Raw genomic sequence first — 17,931 nt, 5'->3', positions numbered from 1 at the left:
CTCCTCTAGATGGGTAAAAAGTTGGTGAGGCACTGATCCCTGCTTTGCCAAAAAGTGGCCTGGGTGCCAAACCCCACCACACAGACACAATCCAAAACACGCTCTACAGAGCTTAGAGCGTTGTTTTGCCCAGTTCCCTGACTGCACCTACTCCATGCACAGAGAGGATGATCAGAAACCTTTTATTCAAACAAATGAAAAAAGAAAAGACTCCAGTGGGGTTGGAAAAAAGTAGCATGGTCCTAAAAGCACACCCCAGGCTGAAGTGACAGTTATTATGGGGCTCTTTTCTGCTCCAGCTCCAACAGCCATAAAAGCTTTCCAACGCTGGAGAAGTCCAGAACAGCAATCTGGACAGAAAACGATTCATAAATCCTGGAAACGTAAATGATCCGCCTGCCAATTCCAACACGATGCTCCCAGTCCCAAGACCCACACGTGCCAGGAGCCTGTGCAGAGCATCCCCCTTCCCCACACTGCTCACAAAACCAGCCTGAATCAGCCACAGTTTCTCCAAACTTGAGCAAATTAATGCTAGTTTCTGGATGAATGAATACGTTGCAGCATCTCAGACAAATTCATGCCGAGACCATGTGTCTGCACAAGAAGCACAAGGTGGGAAGGATGAGGATAAGATTATTTTCGGGGGAGAAAGCAAGATTTCCTTTTGCAAAGAGCACACCCGTGTGAAAACCTGCAAACTTCACTTCAGCAGGCGAAAAAAAATAAAACCCCAAAAAGTGCTTTTGTGTCCTTGGAGATCCAGCACAGGCTGACACCAGGCACCCAAGGCACTTTATGTGATGAAGTTTTACAGATGCTTTAAAATTAGTATATTAAAATAAAATGCAATTTAATTTAAAATACTGTATGATATAGTTAATCCTATATAGTAACGTTTACTTTTCTGAAACTGCATTTTTAAAAATAATTACAAGTTAGGAGTGGAAAATGGCCAGCACAGATACAGCTGTACTGAATTAAGTTGGGCTTTTCCCACTTGTTTACTGACCCTACACCTTTTAGCCCAACTAAAAGCGGCAAGTTTAAAGAGAAACATGAGGTGTTATGTCAGCCGTAAGCTACACTTTAACACACAGACCAGGTTTAGATTCCTCTGGACAGCATGGGAGACTGAAAATCCATGCACAGCTGGAGATGCCTTTGATAATTAAGTTTAAAATAGAGCTGACACAACATATTTTGTCCCATTTCAGTGGTCCAAATAAACGGATTTCTTCAGGGATGTAACTTCTACCTGAACACACGTGCTATTCACACAAAAAACGACTGTTAAAATTCATTCTGAACCCAGGCCAGGAAAAGGCAGAAAAAACGTGATTTAGTTAAGCAGACACAAAGCACGGTCATACTTTTAAAGCTACCTGAACTCCACCAGCCTCCTGCTATCAAAAGAAAAAAAAAACAAACCCTAGTTTCTAGGGATGTATAACAGCCTGAAGAATTAAAAAAAGGGGATGGAATACCAATGCAAGTGTCTGCCAAGTTCTCAGCACGGGAGGACGAGCAGAGGGATCCGGCTCGCTATTGAAATCGCTGGAAAATTAATGGGTGCACGAGGAGCTCTCGGGTTTCCATGTATCTACGCGTCGCTCCAACAGGTCCTTTTGCAGAGCTGCGCTATGGAGCTGGAAAACTGCGAGAAGCGAAGGGGGGAACACTCGGCCATCCCGGAGCCGCCGCGGAGCGCCCGTGGCGCGGCACAACGGGACGCCGGCGGGGGGAGACGGCCCGGCAGAGCGCTTTCATGGCAACTCCGCCGGGAAGTTGGGGGCACACCGGGACCGGGAGAGCACCGCGACGCCCCGCCAGGCTCTCGGAACGCCCCCCCTGGGCGGGCGGGAGCCCCGGCGGCGGCTCCGGCGCGCGGTGCGGCCGGTACCGAGGCCGTGCAATGCGGGCGAGCGCTGCCGGGGGCGGTCCCGCCGCAGCCCGGGAGCGGCACCGGGCGGAGGGCGGGCGGAGGGGCGGGGGGAAGGAGGCGGCGCCCGGCTCGCAGCGCGCCCAGCGGCCGCCGCACGCTCCGCCCGCCGCCCCCCCCCTGCCGGGGCCGGGACACCCCGGCGGGGCGGGGCGGGGCGGGAGGACGCGCGGCCGTCCGCGCGGGCCGGGGCTCCCCGGGGAGCCGCGCCGCGGGCACCGACCGGCCCCCCCCCGCCCCCAACCCCGCGCCGCCGCCGCCGCCGCACCGGCGCTGGGCCCCGCCCCCTACGGATCGCCGGTGGGGGTCGTCCCCTGGCCCGGCGGCCTCCCGTCCCCGCCGCCCCGCTCTTCCTTACCTCGAAGCGGGCCCTGGCAGCGGCCGGGTCTCCCTCAGGGTCCGGGGGTGGCGGGCACCTCCCGGGGGGGTGGCGGGGGCGGCCGGCCCCCGGCGCAGTGGGAGGGGGGGGGGGCCCCCGCGCCCCTCCTCCCGGAGGGGGGGGCGGGCGGGGGCGGTGCCGATGCCCCGGCGGGGGCGGGGGGCTCGGCGGGGGAGGTAAGATGGAGTAACCGTCTGTCGGCCGCCGCGGCGGGGCGCTGCCCGCTTCTCTGTTCCCCGGGAAATCCCGCCCCTCCTCGCGCGGGGGGGGAGCCCCGAGCGCCCGTTGGGCGAGACGCGCGCCCGTCACCCTTTCGGCCAATGGCAGCGCTGGCCCCGCCCACCAGGCCCTCCCCTATTGGCCGCGGCCCCCAGGAAGGGGATGTGGAGAGGAAGGGAGGGAGGGGAGGAGGGGGGGAGCGACCGCCGAAGAAAAATGTCCGTATAAGCAGCGCGCCCCGCCCCCGTCCCACCTCCCCCGCCGCCCTATTGGCTGAGAGACCAAAGCGCCGGCCAATTGGCGAGCGGGGCCGCGCCGCCGTCACTGCGAGAAGCCCACCCACGCGGCGAATTGGCCCCGCCCGCCACCGGCGAGGCCACGCCCCCCTCTCTGGGGAGCCCTTTTGTGGAATGTTTACATCGCGGCTGCGGCCCGTGCGAGGGGCTGCCCCCGTCGCCCCACCTCGGCCACGGGCCCCGGTGCCAACCAGTTCGGCGGCGGGAGTGGGGGGGACTTGGCGGCGGGGCCCGGGCCCGGGGGCGGCGCGGCGCTGCCTTTTGTCCCCGACCCCTTCACTTCCGGGATGGCGGCGCCCCACGTGGGGCGGGTCGGTTACACGTGCGGGTGGGGGGCACACGGCACACGCACACACTCGCTCACGCACACGCCCCGCACACACTCACACTCACGCCCGCACGCACCGAGGAGGGGGGGTCGTGGGCGGTGCGCGCCGCGGGGGGGCGTTGCCCTCAGCCGCTGCGGCCAATGGGGTGTCAGGCAGGGGGCGTGGCCACCGCGGCAATGCCCCCCCCCCCTTCCCCCCCCCCCCCCCCCCCCACGCACACACACACTCAGTCACTCGCCTCCTCCCTCCGCCCGCGCCCGCCGCCCGTCGCGCGCTTCCCGCCGGCGGGATCCGGAGCGCGCGCGCGCTTCTGTCCCCTCCTTCCCCCCCCCCCTTCCTTTCCCCTCAGGTTCCCGCCCGCCCGCCCCCTTGGGAAGCGATTCCCGTGAAGGGGGGCAAAACTGGGAAAGTGTGTGTGTGGGAAGCAGCTGTTACATACCCTCAACGCGCAGGCGAGCAGCCCTGAATGGAGGGGGAACTCCCCCCGGGGCGGATTGGCCCCGCGGTGCTGATCGTCACGGCCGCACCGCCCACGGCGGGAGGGGGGCGCGGGGAAGCGGGGTGTGAGGGAAAGGCCTCTCGGCGCAGGGCGGGAGGGAGCCGGTTCCCCCGCGGAGGTAGCCAGCGTTCCCCTCCCTTAAACACGAGATGGGGGTGGGGGTTAATGCCTACGATCATCGTGTTTCTCTCCGTTTGGAAAGTTGTGGAGTGTGTTGCTGGGTTCCCCAGACGGAGGCTGGAGGAGCCAGGCCTGGCCGCCTGTTAGTGCTCATCTGGGCATCTAAAGTGTGCTCGGGAAAGGCTGAAATACAAACACACATTCCACACTCCTATTAAAACGTGTATTTCAAGCACCCTCACTCAAACAAGGTCTAAATCTCGTAGGTTTTTTTTTTTTTTCCTTTCCAGCTGTTCATCTCGTTCTCAGACTGGGAGAGCGCTGCAGGAACAGGCAGTGAGGTGGTGCCGGGACAAGCAGGCACAGCCGAGGAGGGAGCCGGGAGCTGCAGCTCGGTGTAACCCCTGGAAGGGCTCTCGACAGAGGGGTTTGAGTTTGCACGGGCTGCAGTGCCACTGGAGATCGAGCCTGAGCCTTGGAAACCGGAGGTGAGGAAGCAGAAGGGCTGGGAAATGAAGCGCTCTGGAGCTAGGCTCTTTCCAAACTCCCAGGGAGCAAAATTACAAGCACTAAAGTAATCGTCATTAGCAAGGCAGCGTGCACGCAGCCAAGACAGCCAGATGAGACAGGTGGGCACAGCGATGGCAGCGCCGCTTTACAATTGCTCTGCAATGCCTTTAAATCCCCGTTTCCAAACTCCAGCGGAACTTTGGATTTTGTTCTTGGAATTGCCTGTGCTGTTACTCTTGCCCGTGGTGGCTGATCCCCATCTCTGGGCCACTCCAGGGAAGGGGAGATCCTGCAGGCATCAGGCTGCTTGCACTCAACATCCCATTTTTCCCACCGCTTTCCAAACAATACAGTTTTTCTTTCCAGTAACTTTTGGCTGGCTGCGTGAAGTGACCATTTCCAGAGAAATCCTTATTTCTGCTGCTGAGCAGGACTTGCTGGCACAGAAGGAATGGATGGGAGAAAACATTGTGTTGTGCAAGAGGACTGAAAACGCTGGCTTTGAGAAGAAACACAGCCCTGGAAATAGTAAGGGAGAGTGTTTGGGTTGTTTTTCCATGGAAAAGGTTTACAACCTTTTCCTCTGCCTCCAGCACAGATGGGATCTTCATCCCTCCTCAAAGGGTGTAGCATATCTGAGCTGTTCCCATTCAAAGCCAGAGTTGGTGATCTCCATCCCTCTCCTCTGGTTATTCCTACCAGACACCCAGGCCACGAGTCTTGGAAAAGTTTTGGTTCTCTGTGTCCACACCATGTGGAACTGAGCTAGAAGGCACAACCACCTTTACCATGTGCACAGAGTGGGCTTGGTTGGGATTTCACAGCCTGTGGGAGAGAGACATGGGCTGGGCACATTTGTGGGGCCACGTGGGACACTTGGCATCACCTGCAGCTTTCGGATCTGGACCCAACACTTTGCCAAAAGCCCCGCTGAGCCACAGAGAGCTGCTGCTGACAGCACAGGATTAACAATAAACTGCAAACACTGCCTTCCTGCACGTGTGTTGAGAAGAAAGCCCAGCTGGGTGAAAAAGTTTGGCAGTGAGGAGGGAGGGCCCCAAGAACCTTTCTTCAGAGGATGAGAGGTCTCTCAGAGAAGCCACTCTGCAATGGGTGCCTGGAGGGAGACTCTGGGGCAGCCTGAGCCAGAGGAACAGATCACACTGCCTGGGCTGATGCTGCTCCAGGAGACAGCTGGGTGGAAAAAGTCCCTGGAAGGATGGGACACCACAGCTGAAGCAGAACCACTCTGCAAGCAGGAAGCGCACAGCTCCAGGGATGCTCCCAGCACTCACCTCTCATGCACTCCTATGCACTGGGACATGCAGCCCTTCCAGACGGATTCCCTGCTGCCTCTGGTTCTGTTCCAGCCTTCCAGTGCTTGTGTCTGACCTGGGTTTGGCACAGCCAAGCCAGTCCATGCCCAGAGCACAGGAGAAAGCTTCTCCTTGTGCTAGTCCTAGAAAGACACTGGCATCCTTTACTTTTTTAGGCTCCAGCTGAGCAAACACAGGTGCTGCTCTTCACACCCGCCAGCTGCCCTGCTCTGGGGCACAAGCTCTCACTGGCTCTAGGGCTTCATTTTCACAAGCTGCCTTTTTTCTTCCCTCATCCCTAAGCCTCAGGCTGCGGCTGCTGCTCTGGGACTGGCACCACTTGCACCTGAACGCACTGGGGCTGCCTGACAGCCCAGGAGTTCTCCCTAATTTCTGTGCCCTACATGCCTGCTCAGAGGGGATCCAGAAGCACAGAGGTGATGCCTGCACCCCCAAATCCTGCAGCAAAAGGCAGCAGCAGGCAGATACCATGGCCAGACAGGAAACTTGTCAAGGCCCTGGGAAAAGAGGCAGGAGCTTGGAGCAGGGTGGCTTGTGTCCCCCCTGGCTACACCAGCCCATTGTGCTGCCTTCCCTCCTGACACTACCCTGCCTGCCCAGGAAAGCTTCATGCAGCCTGGTTATCCCTGTCTCAGCCTCACCCAGGCCAGGAGAAGCCCTAAACACAGCCCTGTGCTCCTCAAAGTCCCTGTGTAGCCAGGGATGGGGTCAGCTAGTTTTTAGAGATCACAGCCCGTGCAAAGCCCTGAATTCCCTCCTTCTCTCCTGCCCAATGCCCCCACGACAGCAAAGAGGACTGGTCACTGGTGGTATATTTATATATCAATACAAATAAAAACAAAACAACTCCCAAAAAAGTAACGACAACAAAAAGGTTTCTCTGAGAGCAAAATAGGAACATTTACAAATACTTCTGGCTCTGGCTTGAATCAAGTTAATGTTAAATACAAAAAAATAAACAAACACAAAAAAATACCCCAAAAGAAAACAAAACCTCCCAAACCCTGTGCCTCCCACCCCCAAGATTATAAAAAAATAAGAATATACACATTCAAAGAGCTTATTACAGTATAAAGCTGGGGAGGCCCAGGCAGTGGTGGGGGCTGGGGCCGGGGCAGAGGCTCGTTGTCTCTCCAGGTTTGGGGTTTATTCTTGCTCAGCGCTTTCCCAGCCTATGACTCAATGCAGGGCTGGGCCTGCGGGTTCCCAGTGGCAGCTTGGGAAAGCCAGACAACCTGGAGAGCCGGTCGGTCCCCATGGCCCCGTCACCTCGTACCTAGTGACTCCCACAGCGGTGCCCAAGGGCCAGGGGATGCCTGCAAGCTCAGCACCCTCCAGACAACCCAATCCTCCAGATCCTCCTAGGAGCACAGCTGCTATCTCTCTCCATGGGGAAGATGAGACAAAGGAACAGGGGGGACACCATCAAGTATCCTTGTGCTTCCAGTGGGATCAGCACAGGAGTGGGTACCGGGTCCCAACGCTGCCCATGAGGGGAAATAAGGGGAAGGGGGAAGACAAGACAGAGCCAGGACCAAACTCACCGCTCCAGAGATCACAGCAGTGAGGTGGCAGGACAGCGGGAACCCTCGGGAGCTGCTAAAGGGGAAGTTGTATATATGTATCTATATAATAGCCGGGGGGTCACAGCGGGGGTATATTATATACACACATACATACAGACACACAGATGGAGCGTCAGGTGAGACCGAAGCATGTGCCTCTTCCTCAGCTGCACTACTGGGAATACATTTCCTAGGACTTTGCAAAGCCCCTCTCTAGGTACATCTCAGGTGGTCCCAACAACAACAAAAAAACCCCCAAAAACCAAAAAAAAAACCAAAAAACAAACCACCTCCCCAGCCAACCAAACCCAACCGAAACACGACGGGGAGCAGTGAAAGCCCCTTCCCATGCCAGCCACCGTTTGGGTTGAATAAGGCACAGTTCCATAGCAGTGCTGACAGCTGAGGTGCTCCGGCACCGCCGCCCCCACGGCTCTGCTGAGTCCCGGCGGGCACCGAGGCGGCTCAGGCAGCCCTTGAGGATGGGCAGCAGCGTCTGCAGGGAGGTGGAGGGTCTCAGTACCCTGGCGAGCTCATCTCCTGGGCGGCCCGGCTGTGGTTGGTGAGCAGCAGGCCCTCGCGCTGGGCGTGCTCGAGGATGGCGGTGTAGCAGAAGTAGTACTGCTCCGGGGTCTGGATGCTGAAGGCGCGCTGGCTCCGCATGCGCAGCACCGTCTGGTAGATGTTCAGAGTGCCCACATCCTGCAGCTGTGACAGGCAGATGTCCAGCGCGCAGAAGGTACCTAGGGACGGCGATGGGGATGGCATTAGACAATAAATGGCACCATTGCTGCCGCTTGTGAGAACTGGAGTGGTGGTGCTCACCCCCCACCGATGTCCTATGGGCATTTGGGGACTTCTTCCAGGTCTGACAGTTGTGGGAAGTCCTGAGGACGTGTCTCAGGTCAAGCAGCTTTTAAACACACCGTGGGTCCCCGGGAATGGAAATGCCCAAGAGGAGCTGACTTCTCACCCCACCATCCCCAACACCCATTACCTGTCCTGCCAATGCCAGCGCTGCAGTGCACCACGACCGGGGGTCCTCCGGGGTGACCCTTGAAGCGAGGTCCCAGGGCGCTGACAGCCACTCTCTGCTGCTGCTTCACGGCCCCCAAAAAGTCAATCAGAGTGGCAGCGGAAGAGGGGACTCCATAATCTGGCCAGCTCAGGTACTGGAAGTGGGACACCAGCCGCCGCTCCCTGGTCTGGGGGAAGCAGGGCGTTTAGACCCTCTTTCCTCCTCTAACCCCTGGTGCCCCCATGCCATTCCCCCAGCAGGCAGCTGTGGCCACGCACCTCTGAGCTGTGGATCTCCAGGATGGTTTTCTTGTAATGGTTGAGGTTCTCTACACCCAGGTTGGTGATGGTCAGGGCCCCAAAGCACACCTGGAAATCCTTTTCCAGGGGCCAGTACTGGCCACACTTCCTCCTGCCTCCTTCCTCCAGCCTGGAAGCAGGACAATGACAAGATGGCAATCTCATCCTTGCCCTGTCTGAGACATCACCCATGCCACGCAGCCTTGGTCTTTTGGGGATCCCACAGGGACCAAACAGTCTGTCCTTGACCCAATGTCCCCCATCTATGGGGCTCTGGCTGGCACCACCGCTACAGAATCACGGCACTGGGCCCAGCACTGCTCATCCCACACCAAAAATGCTCATTTTGCACAGAAAAAGAGGGCTACGTCCCTCCATGAGCGCTCACCGGGTCGTCATCACAATCACCAGGACGTTCTGCTCCCACACCATGCGCCAGAAGTCACCATAAGTGTTTTCCAGAGGCCCTGCAGGGACAATCCACACATCAGCCCAAAACCTCATGGTTTTGGGCAACCCCTTGTCCAGCTGCATCTACCAGCACCCCATCACCCCCTCAGGGAACCACAGCCCCTTCCTGCCAGGGCTGCCCCAGGTGTGGATCCACGAACACAGCCTGGAGCTGTCACTGACTGCCACCCCCAGCACCGAGTCCCTGTGCCTCAGCACTGACTCCACCTCTCTGCTCATCCTTGGGCAGATGGGGCAAATCCAGAGCTGGGATCGAGGCAGGGAAAGGGAGAGGGCTGCTATCATGGATGAAGATTGATCCCCTTGTTCTCTCCCAGGAAGAACTTCAGTCCACTGAAGTTCTCAACTTCTCAGCTGGAAACTGAGACGGGAATAAATACACCCAGGGAGGAGTAAATACACCCTGAGAGAAGAGCAGGGGGACCTGCTCCTGGGATGTCCCTCATGGCCAGTGGCTGACAGAGGGCAGAGAGGTGAAACCCACGGGTGCATCAGGAGCAAGACAATCCCTTGTTGGCTCAGCCATACCCTGAGTCCCAATGTAAGCATTCCTCTGCTTGTAGCCATCCATGAAGCTCGCGTTGATGTAGTCAGTCAGCTGCAGGGAGAAAAGCATGGATGAGATAAAGCCTCCAGAATCCTAAGACAGCTGTGCCAGCTTCCCACAGGACTGTGAGTTTCCCCCCTGGGCCAGCTCACCTCCGGGCGGCTGTAAGGCTTTGCCAGCTTGACCCGGGTTTGGTCCAGACAGGGCACGTCCCCGTACCGGTTCTTGTCCTGGTTGTAGGGTGCCCTGGAAGGCGGAGGAGAGGGAAGCAAGGATGTATTCCAGGCAAGGCAAAGGCAGCATCCCTCCCTCTGTGCAAGCCTCTGGGGCCTGTAGCCTGGGCTCTGCTGCCATCACCTGGCCAAAGCCTCGGGAAGCAGAGTCTCAGGCAGGTCCTGGTCCCTGCTGTCCTCTGCAGCTCCCCGCTATTCCCAGAGGCTGCAGGACCCACAGAGGGGGCTCACACCATCCCCGGGCCGGGGTTCTCTGTTGCTAACCCAAAGCACCACACCATAAAGAGGCAGATGGACACCCACCCAGCAGCAGAAGCGTGGGGTGGGGGGACACCCAGCTTTTTGGGGTGAGAGGGGCAGCTGGCTCCCTCGTACGGACTCACAAAGAGCAGACGAAGGTGCCGGCCGGGCTCCTGCGCCGAATGTCTTCGTACTCCTCGTAGATGCCGCGTTTCTGCTTGTGGCTAACGTGATCCAGCAGCTCTTGAAGGGTGATGGACTTGGGCCCGGGGACGTGGACAGAGCCGTTATCTTTGGGGGCTGCCAGCGGCACCAGGATGAGCTCATCCAGGGGATCAGGGTGCCCGTTCTGCTGGGGCAGGAACCGGCAATTCCAGCTCAGAGGGTCCAGCTTGAGGGACCCTCCGAGGTACTCAGGGAGGCATTCCCGGGGCAGGTGTTCTTTCAGCTCTGACATCTTCACCATCTGCACCTGTGAGAGGAAGAGGAAAGGCAGACGTGACTCCAAGAAGGTTGGAGAAGATTCACTGGGGATAGCGACAGGGATGCCAAAGGTCTGGGGCTCAGCAGCTTCCAGCAGATGAGACTGAATGGCACAAGCTGCTTCCACCACCCTGTCACAAAGGGAAAGCAGCCACAGCCCTGCCCACTGAGGGTTCTGTGCCAGGAAAGTCCCATGCCAGGAGGGTCCCCACTCACCCGCTCCCGCAGCTTCTCCTTCAGCAGCAGGCTGATGATGGAGTAGGGCACGCGGAACCACATGGGTGCTCCCACGATGAAAACCTTCTTGAGCCGAGCTGGGAAGGCACCCTGTGGGTGTGAGATGGGGGTTAGATCCACTCTGCTGTGGCAGGGGACATACCCCAGCAGAGGTGACAACCAGCAAAGGGACCATACAATGGCAGTTCCACATCTGAAGTGTGCCTCACACACTCAGAGCCATGCTTGTTTTTATGAGTCGATAAGGAAACAAATTACCTCCTTGGAACTGGGTAGGCAGAAGGTTTGGCTCGGCGGGGGAGAGGTGAAGTCTGGGAAGCGGGATTATGCAAAGAATACACCCCGGCCAGTATTTACTCTTATTGCTTTTTTTTCCGGAGAAGGGAGGAGGCACCAAATGCCAGCACGATTAAAAAATAATTTGCATCTGTTTTCCCAAAAGTGCTGCCAGCAGCTGTGAGAGGAATCCAGCCCAGGGACAGCTGATCCCTCCCACCCGCATGACACCGCAGCCACAGCCGGGTCCAGCCTGGCAACCTCCCAGTGCCTTCCCGAGCTCCTGCAGGGCTGGAGCCCGTGCTCCTCGGCTGAGACGTGCTTAGCGTGGCCTGGGGTGCAAATTGATGCCAAAACCACAGGACTTTGGGCTCTTGGTGAGCGAGTGGCCCATGCACTGTCCCCAGACACCAGTTAACCCCCAGGCACCACCTTGAGGAGATTGAGGATCTTCTTGCTGAGGTCCAGCTCGAAGTTGGTGTACTGTGACCCTGCCATGTCGTAGATGAACACCAGCCCATTCCTTTGTGTCTCAAAGCTGAGAGGGGGAAATGAACAATGTCAACCTGACATCACGCAACCACCGGGCTCCTGCATCACCAGCTCTGCCCCACACTGACACACAAAATTCCCTTCCCATGCTTCCAGGACTCACCAACCCAAACCTTGCTTCCGCACTTCCCAGCTGCTCCACCACCTCTTCCTACAGCCCTGATTTAAGCCTGCCTCGTGCCTTAAGCCTGCCTCAGCAGCATCACCCGTGATGGATAAGATCAAAAACAGAAAGAGTCCAGCAGGATAAACGGCGGGGGAATGTCCTGGGTTTATATTTTTGGCAGGGCTCATGTTACGTCTGGCTGATGGTGGGGCTGCCTCCTCCCCAGCCAGAGCCTGCAGGAATCTGGGACTTTGCTAAACTGAACCCAGGGCGTGGACAGGGCAAGGCTGCAAAGAGCCTGGTTCAGGGCTTGGGGAATTTTGTTCCCCTGCTGAACAACTCCATAAGGAGGACTGTCTGGAGCTCAAACCAGGGAATTTCAAGCCACAGGGAGCAGCGATCTCCCTGGGGCGGGGAATGTGCTCCCCAGGACCTTCCAGTGTGACACAGAGCACCCCTGGAGAGGCAGGCTCACCTCTCCACAGCTCGGTCCAGCAGGTAGAAGAGTGCCTGGAGCACCACGTGCTGCACACTCTTGCTGGGGTGGTGCAGCTTGGCTGTGAACAGGGCGATGGAGGCTCCTGAGGGGTCCCGCACGCTCTGCCGAGGAAACTGGGTCAGGCTCCCGCAGCACCCATGTGGAGCAGAGCTGGGACAAGCCACCCAGCTGGGATAGCTCCGTGGGGGACACCCCACCTACCAGAATGGTGAACTTCCCGCTGAGCAGCTCTGAGCGCAGCGGCTCCTCGTGCGGCTTCAGCTTCACAATTCCCTCCTTCAGCCGTGTCTCCTGCGGGCAGAGAGAGGAGTGACAGGGGGCACAGGCACCTCTGCCCCACGGGACACCCAGCCATCCAAGGGAATCTCTGCTCCTTGGGATCATTTTCCAGCACACCTCACAGTAACAGAAGGAGCAGCTTTGCAGCACCAGGTTGGAAAAGGCATGTGTGGATCTATACCCTTAATATATAGGGAAATGCTCTGTGGGCAGCACACACCAGCCAGGAAAGTACCCCATGAGCTGCTCCCAGAGGAGGGGTAGGGATTGGGACTGGCGAGATGTCCATGGCAACCCACCTTGGTTGAAAAAGGATTTCCCAGCTGGATAAAACTTGTAAGAGAGAGAGAGAAAAAGAAAAAGGAGCAGGGGGACGGTGGTCCTAGGGAGCAGGAATTTCCTGCAGAGCAGGGAGCTCTCAGATGGGGAGGCTCCAGCCCCTCTCACTTACCCGGTAGGAGTGGAAGAGCTCGATGGCCCGCAGGACGTCGAACTTGCGGGCCATGAGGAACTTGACAGCCACATTCCAGGAGAGCGGGGACACATTGTACTGGCCTGTCCACTTGTTGATCTCCTCCAGGAACTGCTTGGTTGCCTGTGCAAGAGATCAGGGGCGTGCGGTGAGACAAGGTGAGAGAAAGAGAAAGAGGAGAAGGAGGAGAAGGAGGAGAAGGAGGAGAAGGAGGAGAAGGAGGAGAAGGAGGAGAAGGAGGAGAAGGAGGAGAAGGAGGAGAAGGAGGAGAAGGAGGAGAAGGAGGAGAAGGAGGAGAAGGAGGAGAAGGAGGAGAAGGAGGAGAAGGAGGAGAAGGAGGAGGGGTGCCCAAGGAGCATCACTGATCATTGGTGGAGCTCCAACCCTCAAGAGACCCAGCAGCTTCTCGGGGTGAAGCAGGGAGCTCCACAACCAAAGGGCAGTGGTGATGGAGACGGCAGAAATGCCACATGGGAGAGGGAGCAAGGGATGGGAAAAATGGCTTGGAGGCTGGGGGACACTTACAGAAAGGAGAGTGGGAGCAAAAGGAGGGCTTTACAGGCAACAATCTCCCATTCAGACACAGCACCCCCAGCACAGCCCCATCAACTGGCAGTGGCCTCCTGTGGCTGCAGCTCCACCACAGAGGAGAGAACTTGACTGTGGGAACACAGGTAATGAACATGGAGGGCTGACACTTCAACCTGCTACAGGACATGGACCAGCTCGCCCAGTAGCACCAGTTTCACACACATGGAACACCAGGAGGGTCCCAGGACGCAGCTTTGCCTTCCGCTGCGGATCCCCTGTCCCACACGGGAGCCCAAAGGGAGATGGGGCAGGCCAGTCTTCCACCACATCCTGCTCAAAGGATGCAGGCAGGATGGAGGGAGACACCAAAATGCCTTGCTCTCACCCAGGCATACACCAAAATGAAACAGCTTCCGTGCTCCTTAGAGCAGAGGGTGGCAATGCTGCCCAAGGAGGTGGAGGAGGGACAGGGAATGATGAAGGCTGGCTCCAGGAGCAGGGAGCACAGGCAGGCGGCGGTGTAGGATGTCAGGCAGCAGCACGAAGTTACTGGGAACTATTCAGAGTTACTGGGAGCTATTGAGCCAGAAAAGCTTGTCGGTGTTAATGACTTCCGACAGGAGGAAGCGAAGGTTTATTGGCAGCGCGAGGCTCGGCAGGGACAGCGAGCCCCTCTCACGGGATGAGCCAAAGGAGCCTGGCTCATCCCAGGGGTCTGTCTCCCAGCACACTGCAACCAGGAACTCCCTAACTTGGTCCCAGAGTCGCACCAAGCAACCAGGCAAGCACCACAGGAAAATAAATGGGGCAATACAGGAACCACCTTCAGCCTTAACACAGCACACATCCACACGTATAGGAATATATCCTATCCGTAAACATATCCTATCCAATATATCCTGGGCACACCTCCACTGCACCCAGCTGCCCAAAATCCAGGGCTGCAGACACAAATCCAAAATAATAGTGAAGATGATCCTTCCCCAGCACATTGAGGACGGTCAAGGTATGGGAGTGAGCGCCAGGCACAACTCCCACTTCCCTCGGACAAAGAGCAGAGCTGACACCACAGCCTGAGATGGCAATGATTCCCAAACATGATGGCAAGGGTGTGCCCAGATGATGGGAAGAGGGGCCCAAAGGGCATGATGGCGATGAGGAGAGAGGATGCAACCTGTAGTTCAGGTGTGCTTCCTCAACATCTAACCCATCACACTTCACATTTCCAGCAGCCATCACAAGGGATGACGGGATTTTTGCAAGGAGAATATGCACCAGAACAAGCACTGGTTTTGCAGGGCAGTCCAGCCACGAATTCCAGCTTTCCCTGGGAACAAAACCAAATTCCAGACTTACCAGCACTGCCATTCAACAGCAGGGAGCCAGGCGTTACAGAGCTGAGCATCAATGCCAGCCACAGCTCTGCCCCCTTCATGTGCTCCACTGGGTCTCATCATCATTCCTAGCCCCAATCCCAAATGGATTCATACACGTCAATCCCAAAGGAGCAGGGATTGCTCCCTGTGCCAAAAACAAAGCCTATGACCCAGAGCTGCATCAAGAAGTCCTGTTTTGGCAGCACTGGGAGTGAAATTGTCCGTGGCCGGGTGTTTGGAACAATGCTGGTCTTTGGAGTGCTGGCGTCATCCACGTTCCCGCTCCGCTGGGGCAGGGTGGTGACAAAGCCACTGCTGCTGGAATCCAGGGGTTCTTCCAGCCCTCCTGCCCCAGGCAGCAAACATACCCTTCCTCTTCAGAGTAAAGAAGTGGGGGATAAATCTGTGAAAATTGCAGCTAGGCTGAAAACCTTCAAGGAAAATTGGTTTGGCTCCTTGGGGATAGGCTAGAGAAGGAACTGCAGAGGGCCAGCAGAAGAGATGTCCCAAGGCTGGACTAAGAGGAGAAGGGAGAATTTCCCCCTGGCTTGCTGTTGGTAACAGGAAATCTTGATGGTCCTGAGAAGGATGAAGGGATGGCAGGAAGGGCATGTTCCAGCCCAAACCACCACTTACCCATTAAAAGAAGAAAAATTCCATAATTTTAGCATCCAAGCAACCAAGGGCAGCGTGAAAGGCAGCCTTCCCCACACCAAACTGATGACCCAAACCTGGAGCCATTATTGCAAACATCTCCACCTTCTCCATCAGTATTCCCAAACAAACCAATCATCTCACATCCCTTTCCTAGGACGCTGCTCCCGCTGCAAACCAGCCTTCCCTGCCACTGCAGGATCTCCAAAAACCCTACTTCTGGAAGTTTTGCCTCCTCCATGACACGGGAGAAATGCAACCTGTGTGGACAGAGGGTAAGGACACTCCCCATTCCTTGGGATTTTATCACCCTGGAGAGAGCAGTGCTGCTCCCAGGAGGAAAAAGCCTGGTAGTTCTGCATTTGCTGAGCAGCAGCATAGGCTGCAGGAGGGGCTCTTCCACGGAGGTTTTGAGAACCCGGCATCTCCATTCCCGACTCTCCTAAACCTGCCTGTAGAAACGAAGAATTTTTCAAGGCGAAAACCGACCATTTTGGAAGGAAAACGGGACCTTTTTGCTTTCGCTCTGCGGTCCCCAGCGCCACCAACGTGGCCAATGTGACAGCCCGAGGGGGCAGAGCTCACCCAGTCCCGCTCCCAGCCTCCACATCCCCATCCAGAGGGAAGCCCAGCGGCCGCGGGTGGGCAAGCCTGGGGAAAAGGACAAAGGAGGGGACACAGGCAGGGACTGCTCCGGCCAGCCGAGGCGCCCCGGCCGGCTCCAGGGCCCCGTTCCCCGAGCCCGGCAACATCCTCCCGCGGTGACGCAAGGCCGGCGGAGGAAGCCGGGACGTCACGGGAGGCCTGGGGCGTGGGAAGCGCGTGCACACGCATCCATCCCCACGCATCCATCCCCACGCATCCATCCCCACGCATCCATCCCCACGCATCCATCCCCACGCATCCATCCCCACGCATCCATCCCCGCGCCACTGCCCACGGCAGGGAGGCCTGCCAGCTGCTCCGCGGACGTGGGACCCACGCCCCAGCACCCACGGCACGGGCCTTGCGAGGGCTCCTGGGGAACGGGAAGGATGGGGGGGGTTGCGTGGATGGGGTTGTAGGGTGGGTGCTACGTGGGTTTGGCCGCTGCAAGGATGGGGGGCTGCGTGGGGGTGGGCGGGCTTCCCATCGGGAGAATCGTCTCGCTGGGAAAAAAAGCAGCCTTGCAAGCCGGGCTAGCGAAATAACGATGGGAAAGGAGCGGTGGGTGGGGGGAAGGAACCCCCGGCGTCCTGCCCAGCCCGACCCGGGGAAGAGGAGCCCGGCGGGACCTACCTGCTCCTCCTCGGCGCTGAGCTCCGCGGCCATGCTGCGCGCCGGGCCGGGCCGAGCCGGACCGAGCCGAGCCGGGCTGGTCTAGGCGGAGGGCGCCCCGGCGGAGCCCATCCCCGGCGCTGCGGGCACCGGCCCCTCCCGGCGGCGAGGGCGGCTCCGCCCCGGGGGCCCCGCCGAAAGTGCCGAGAAAATTAAAATAAAATGGAAAAAAAAAAAAAAAAATTAAATCTCTCTATATATATGTGTGTGCGTGTATGTGTGAGCCCCCCCGGGAAGTTTGGCTCGGCCCGGGAGCGCCGCTCCGCTGGGCCGGGCCGAGCCGAGCTCCCGCCCCCCTCCGCTCTGCCCCGGCGGGGGCGGCGGCAGGAAGCGCCCGCAGCCCCCCGTCCCCCCTCCCCGTCCCCTCCCCGCGCTCTGCCGACCCCGCAGGGCGGGCGGGGGACAGGAAGCCCTCCCCGGCGGGGGTGGGGGGCGAGCGGGGAGCAGCAGCCGGGATGGGGCCGGAGGGGCCCGGTCCTCCCCCCGCTCCGCGCCGGTTCCCCCAGCCCCGGTTCCGGCTGCGGCAGGCGGGAGCACCGCCGCTAAAATGGTGGCAGCATCCTCCTCCTCCCTTCGCTGGTGCTGGGTAAGATTCCCGGCAGCCGCATCCTCCCTTGCTCTTACTGGGTAAAATTCCCGGCACAGCATTCTCCCTTGCCGGGATTCCAGCCTCGCAGCCTTCCCCCCACGAGCCGGAGTCCGGGGTTTCCAGGCGTCTCTTTCCACTCCCTCCTCTACGATCCCTAAATTGCATTTCCCAGCTGAGCGCAGGTGTCAGCGCCTGGATGGAGAGTCCCGAAGCTCCTCCGGGAAGGAGCGGGGATCCCGGGAAGCACAGCAGCGGTCGCTCCATAAAGCCAGGCCCTGGGACAAGGGGACATTTTGTTCAGCCGAGGAGCACTGTGCTGGCAGCGTGCCTGCAGCCGGAGCCTGTGCACCTAACCGGGAGAAAATGGAAGTAGGACAGAGGGAAGGGACTGAGCCCCGGCTGGATGAGGGCTCCCGGCTGGCTCCGACCCCCAGCGCCCCAGGCCACGTCTCCAGGTCCAGCTGCCTGCTCAGCTCTCCTGCCCCAGGCCAAATTTCAGCCCCCGCTGGGGTGACCCCTCCAGTGGAGCTGCTGCCTGTTCCAGCTGGGAGTGGGA

At 58.6% G+C, this 17,931-nt stretch overlaps 2 protein-coding genes across 4 annotated transcripts in view; both read right to left on the bottom strand.

The window, feature by feature from the left end:
* Nucleotides 1–3,616, bottom strand: part of SIN3A (SIN3 transcription regulator family member A) — a 31,610-nt gene extending 27,994 nt beyond the window's left edge. Inside the window, exons 1-2 of one of the 3 annotated variants that reach the window (XM_088063162.1) lie at nt 2,301–2,382; nt 1,488–1,657 (exon numbers count right to left, since the gene is read on the bottom strand). The gene's annotated coding sequence lies outside the window, so the exon portion shown is untranslated. Of the gene's footprint in view, nt 1–1,487; nt 1,658–2,300; nt 2,422–3,604 lie in introns of those variants that run through there. The other 2 variants (XM_005521383.3, XM_088063163.1) reach the window with 2 other exon arrangements.
* Nucleotides 3,617–6,425: 2,809 nt separating this feature from the next.
* PTPN9 (protein tyrosine phosphatase non-receptor type 9) lies at nt 6,426–16,998 on the bottom strand. Its single transcript, XM_005521735.3, has 13 exons — nt 16,748–16,998; nt 12,888–13,031; nt 12,359–12,448; nt 12,134–12,258; nt 11,433–11,538; nt 10,704–10,814; nt 10,148–10,476; nt 9,684–9,777; nt 9,513–9,582; nt 8,902–8,980; nt 8,493–8,643; nt 8,194–8,401; nt 6,426–7,939 (listed from the first exon to the last, which is right to left on the bottom strand). Exons 1-13 carry the CDS (start codon nt 16,778–16,780, stop codon nt 7,713–7,715), a joined length of 1,767 nt encoding a protein of 588 aa, XP_005521792.1. The 5' UTR covers nt 16,781–16,998; the 3' UTR covers nt 6,426–7,712.
* Nucleotides 16,999–17,931: the final 933 nt, after the last annotated feature.

This window comes from Pseudopodoces humilis, chromosome 16 (genome assembly GCF_049639895.1).
Source record: "Pseudopodoces humilis isolate 2021_Gansu_Grassland_sample_001 chromosome 16, ASM4963989v1, whole genome shotgun sequence".
Lineage (NCBI taxonomy): Eukaryota > Metazoa > Chordata > Aves > Passeriformes > Paridae > Pseudopodoces > Pseudopodoces humilis.
Note: the sequence above shows the minus strand (reverse complement) of the source record. Positions and strands in the feature narration are given on the sequence as shown.